The 5,067-nt window shown below is 36.9% G+C and overlaps 1 protein-coding gene across 1 annotated transcript; it reads left to right on the top strand.

The window, feature by feature from the left end:
* The first annotated feature begins 3,097 nt into the window (after positions 1–3,097).
* On the top strand, positions 3,098–4,632 carry LOC112718442 (shugoshin-1). Its single transcript, XM_025770200.3, has 7 exons — positions 3,098–3,329; positions 3,408–3,445; positions 3,513–3,621; positions 3,700–3,723; positions 3,813–3,905; positions 4,066–4,099; positions 4,188–4,632. Exons 1-5 carry the CDS (start codon positions 3,180–3,182, stop codon positions 3,843–3,845), a joined length of 354 nt encoding a protein of 117 aa, XP_025625985.1. The 5' UTR covers positions 3,098–3,179; the 3' UTR covers positions 3,846–3,905; positions 4,066–4,099; positions 4,188–4,632.
* The last annotated feature ends 435 nt before the right edge of the window (positions 4,633–5,067 follow it).

Here is a 5,067-nt window from a genome sequence, read left to right as displayed (position 1 = left end):
TCGCCAGTGTCTCATTGGGATTCAAATTATTACAAGAACATACGACCTTTTTCCACAGTGGGCACTCTTCCTTAGCAAATCGCCACCACCACTTAAACAATAACGCTGAGTTACGAACCATAGCATCCCCAACCCCCAGCCCACCTACTTTCTTCGGCGCCTGCACCACTTCCCACCTTACTAATGCCATACCATTCCTACCCTCATCTGAACTCCACATGAATCTTCTCTGCAGCGATATCAATTTTTCAGCAATAGCTTTCGGCATGTTAAATAGGCTTAAATAGTATACTGACAGACTGTTCAACACTGATTTGATGAGTACTAATTTCCCAGCTTTGTTAAGCAACTTAGCTTTCCACAGACTGAGCTTCTCCTCCACCTTGTTTATTATCGGTTTCCATGTCTTCACCAGCCTCGTATTAGCTCCTAGAGATATTCTAAGGTATTTAACTGGAAGGGCATCTCCCTTACAACCCAGCAAGTTACACATACGTGCGACCCACTGCTCCTCGCAATTTATTGGAATCAGGCTGGACTTATCAAAATTGATACTCAGGCCTGACATCAACTCGAAACATCGCAGGAGCCTCTTGTAATTCTTGATTGTCTCCTCCTCTGGGGGGCAAAATAGGATAGTGTTATCAGCAAACTGAAGGTGTGACAGCGCTACATTATCTCTACCAACCAGCAAAGGTGATATACGGTCATTCCTCACTGCCTCTGCAATCATTCGATGTAGCACATCCACAACCAGTACAAACAGGAATGGAGATAGTGGGTCACCTTGTCTCAAACCTCTTTCCATGTTGAAAGGCTTTGATGGCGAGCCATTTATTAGCACCGACATCGACGCTGTAGCTACACACTCCATAACCCATGCTCTCCATTTATGCCCAAATCCCATCTTCTGCAGCACAATGTTCACAAAGCTCCACTTAACCCTGTCATATACTTTTTGGAAGTCAAGCTTTATTATGGCAGCTGCTTTCTTCCTCATCTTGAGCCAGTTAACTGTTTCACATGCGATAAGCGCCCCATCATGGATTTTCCTTCCCTATACAAACGCACTCTGGGTCTCTCCTACTAAAGCTGGCATCACTGTTCTCATCCTCCTAACTAGGACCTTCGAAATGACCTTATACACACACCCCACCATACTAATAGGCCGCAGGTCTTTAATCTCCTTTACACCTATGAATTTAGGTGCCAGCGCCACCCAAGTGGTATTGGCATCCGCCGGTAGCCTGGCCGTCTGGAAAAAATCCATCACTGCAGCCGTGAATTCCGGACCAATCTCATCCCAACATCTCTTGATGAAGTTCATGTTGTAACCATCACACCCTGGCGCCTTGGACGATCCACAATCCCACACAGCCTCTCTGATCTCCTCTGTCGACGGCATCACTTCTAGAGCCATAACATCTTCCTCACCTATTTGAACCACCAGGCCTTCTCTGAAGCCCAACATAGGAGACTCTTCCTGATGATATAAGTCCTTATAAAACTCTCTGATTGCAACCTTAATTCTAGCCTGATTCCGAACCAGCCTTCCGTTGATCACCAGAGTATCAATCCTATTGTTCCGCCTCCTTGCTGAAGCTATATTATGGAAGTATCTTGTATTTCTGTCCATCTCATTTGCATGTCGAGACCGCGACATCTGCTTCCAATGTACTTCTTTTCTCACGTACCATCGCTCACAGCATTTAACCAATGCCTTTCTTCTGGCCTCTAGTGTTCCATCGTGTACTCCATTGCTAACCATATCATCAATCTTCTTGATCTCTTCCTCAAATAATAGAATCTTCTTATCCATCTCACCAAAATTTGCCTTATGCCATCTTCCCAGTGGACCTGTCAGCGCTTTCAATTTATCTAAGAACTGTAGCTCCCCCAAGCCTCTCCATTCCTCCTTCACCATCCTGAGAAACCCATCATGCGTAAACCACGAATCAAGACTCCGGAACGGCCTCGGACCTCCTCTCAGCTTTCTACCCTCCACTATTAGCGGGCAATGATCTGACAAACCCCTTGGTCCACCTCGCAGATGTGCCTCTGGAAACTCTTCTAGCCATTCCAAACTAACCAGAACTCTATCTATGCGACTGCAAGAGCGCCCGCGATTAAGACCGAGATTCTTCAGAATCCCGGATATTTTTTATTCTTGTTGGGTGGCATGAATCAATATCTAAGATATAAGTAGCTAACAATTATGAATTATCTACCTTTTATCCAATTAGCATTTGTTAAATGCCATGCATTTGTAAAATTTATTGTATATCAATCAAACTCTTTTAACCAAAGCTACATCTCACGTTACATTTCTTTGTCTTTGAATTGGCAAAGACCAAAGTCAAAACTCAGAAATTATAAGAAAAAATGAAAAATTTAAAAATGGATATCAAATGAGACTGCGCTTTATAATATTGATTTATAGTGCCGAATGCTACTACAGGACTACATTTTAAAGCAAGGAGTGGAGTGTTTTTTTGAAAATTAATTTTCTATTAAAGATAAAAGAAAAAGAAAAAACAAAAAATAAATATTTTAAATTTTAAATTTGAATTATTCATATAAAATATAATAATAGAGAGATTTATTTAATTAATAAGAAGTACATCACTTTTTATTTAGTGAAGAGTGTTTAAAAATAAACTATTTATAGAAGACTTTTGACAAGGAAAATATAAAACGACTCACATTAAAAAAAATAATAAAAATAGAAAACCTACCGTGGATGTTAATAAAAATAAAAAACCTACATGAGAACATACATTATTACATCAAATTTTAAATATGTGAAGAAATAGCTCTGAAAAAAAATTAGATTTTATAAATTTTGAATTTTATTTTAGAGGGTAAAATGTAATCTATTACAATTTATTTCATAGGTGAGATTAAGAGAAAATATGAGAGAAAAATCATTGAAGAGTAAGAAGTCATACTTTACCCTCTAAAATAAAAATTTAAAATTTAGAGGATTTTAATTAAAAAAAAATGGGTGGTGAGAATAATAACGAGAGAATCTAACGGTGGAAAATAAAAAACGTGATTAAGGGAGGATCGGAGCGCTTTGAAGTATTTGAAATTAGGTTCGGTAAACCGTTGGGGTACCAAACCGAACCCTCGTTTCCATTCTTCTTTTCTCTTTCCCACAACTTCTTTGTGTCTGAAAAATGGCGAAGAAATCTTACATTGGAATCGGTACTTTGATGCGTAAGAAGCTTTCTGATATCACTAACAACTCTGACTCTCAACACAACCTACTTCCTCTTCCACTTCCCGCCATCGACGCCGATATCCCTTCCATTCAACAACTCCTCACTGTAACTCAATTAACACTTGTTCAAATTCTTCTCCCATCCTTTGTTTAGTTCCTAACTTACTTTGTTCATTGAATGCAGGAAAGAACGCAGTTAATACAACTCATTGCAGAGAAAGAGTATCCTCTCTCATCGTAATTTCAAACTGTTTGTTATTTATTGTTTCCTTGATTGCGAATTGAACAGCGAATTGATAGAATCTAACGGAGCTGAGTTGAGAAGAATACAAGCCGATATCAAGAAACTCCAACTCCAAAATCGGAACCTTGCTCAGTCTAACAGCTTAATGTTAGCGGTTAGTTCGTTCAGCGTTTCGTTCCTTTCGTTGTTCTTGTCCTGCGATTTGATGATTCTGTTATGTTAATTTTTGCAGGAGCTTAATTTGGGAAGGGATAAGGTAAGCATTCGCATGAGTTCATCACTGCACTCTTAATTTCAGAAATGCAAATTGTTTTGTTAATTTCGATTCGATGCGTTTCGTTTCAGAGAAAAATGTTGCAACATGAGATTTCATGCTAATAAAAGCAAATGCCCTAAAAGCTGGTAGTAACGATGAAGGAAGACGCAAAAGAAGTAGATGTAAATCCTTGGATTTAATTTCTTCATCTAAATATATTATTATTATTATTATTATTATTATTATTATTATTATTATTATTATTATTATTATTATTATTATTATTATTATTATTCTTGTGGATTTTAATTTTAAGCTTTGTTATTATATGAAACCTTGCAGCTATTGGTTCTAACAAGGTTAAAGACAATAATAGGTTAGTTCATTCACTCTTCAACAGGAACATGCCAATTGAACAATTGAGAGAGAGATAAGTTCATAATTTCTTCTTTTGTTATTTGCAGAAGACGATCGAGAAGACATTCGGCTTTCGTCGAAACACATGAACATGAAGCTTCAGAGAATTTGTTTGAGATAGAGGATACAATAATATTGCATTCTTGTTCAGCAGGAGAAAGATCAAAGTTAAGAAATGAAGCTCCAAGAAGTTCTTTTGGAAGACCCTTGAGAAGAGCAGCAGAGAAGGTTCAATCTTACAAGGAAGTTCCTTTAAATGCCAAAATGCGAAGACTAGAATAATGAATGAACCGAATCAAAGTGGTAGAACTCTTAGCTGTGTTCATGTTTATTTTAGTATGCTGTATCTTATATTATTTTGTTGTAATCTCGATGCTACTTTTTTTATTAAATGAGACAAAATTACTCTTTGATGATTAGCATAGATCTTGAAAGTTTGATTAAGAATTTATGTAACTCACTTGTACATATTAACTCTACATAAATAGAAAAAACCCCACCTCTTGTCTAAGGTTTGATGTTGGTCATTAGTTCTGACTAGTTCAGTGTCATATATTATTGTTGAATCCTATGATGTAAGGTTTAATGTGGGACATTAGTTCTTAGTTCTTACTAAGACAATTTACCAAAATAAAACATTTGAGTTTTAATATTATCGAAATACATCTTGTTCAGTTTGATATCAAAATACAATTTCCCGCGGTTTGCATAAATTTCTAAAAAATTGTATTTTGGTATCCAAATTGCAAAAGTTGTATTTCGATAATATTAAAATTCAAATGTCTTTTTTTTGTTTACCTCTCCAACCCACATGTTAAGGATTATTTTGTTAGATTGTCCTTCTTACTAGTCATAATTTTTGGCTGAATGTTGGGTTGAATCGGGCAAAAATGGTTATCTTAATGAGTACCTATTGGACCTCAGCAC

This window comes from Arachis hypogaea, chromosome 2 (genome assembly GCF_003086295.3).
Source record: "Arachis hypogaea cultivar Tifrunner chromosome 2, arahy.Tifrunner.gnm2.J5K5, whole genome shotgun sequence".
In the NCBI taxonomy this organism is placed as follows: Eukaryota; Viridiplantae; Streptophyta; class Magnoliopsida; order Fabales; family Fabaceae; genus Arachis; species Arachis hypogaea.
This window is presented reverse-complemented; position numbering and strand designations above follow the sequence as displayed.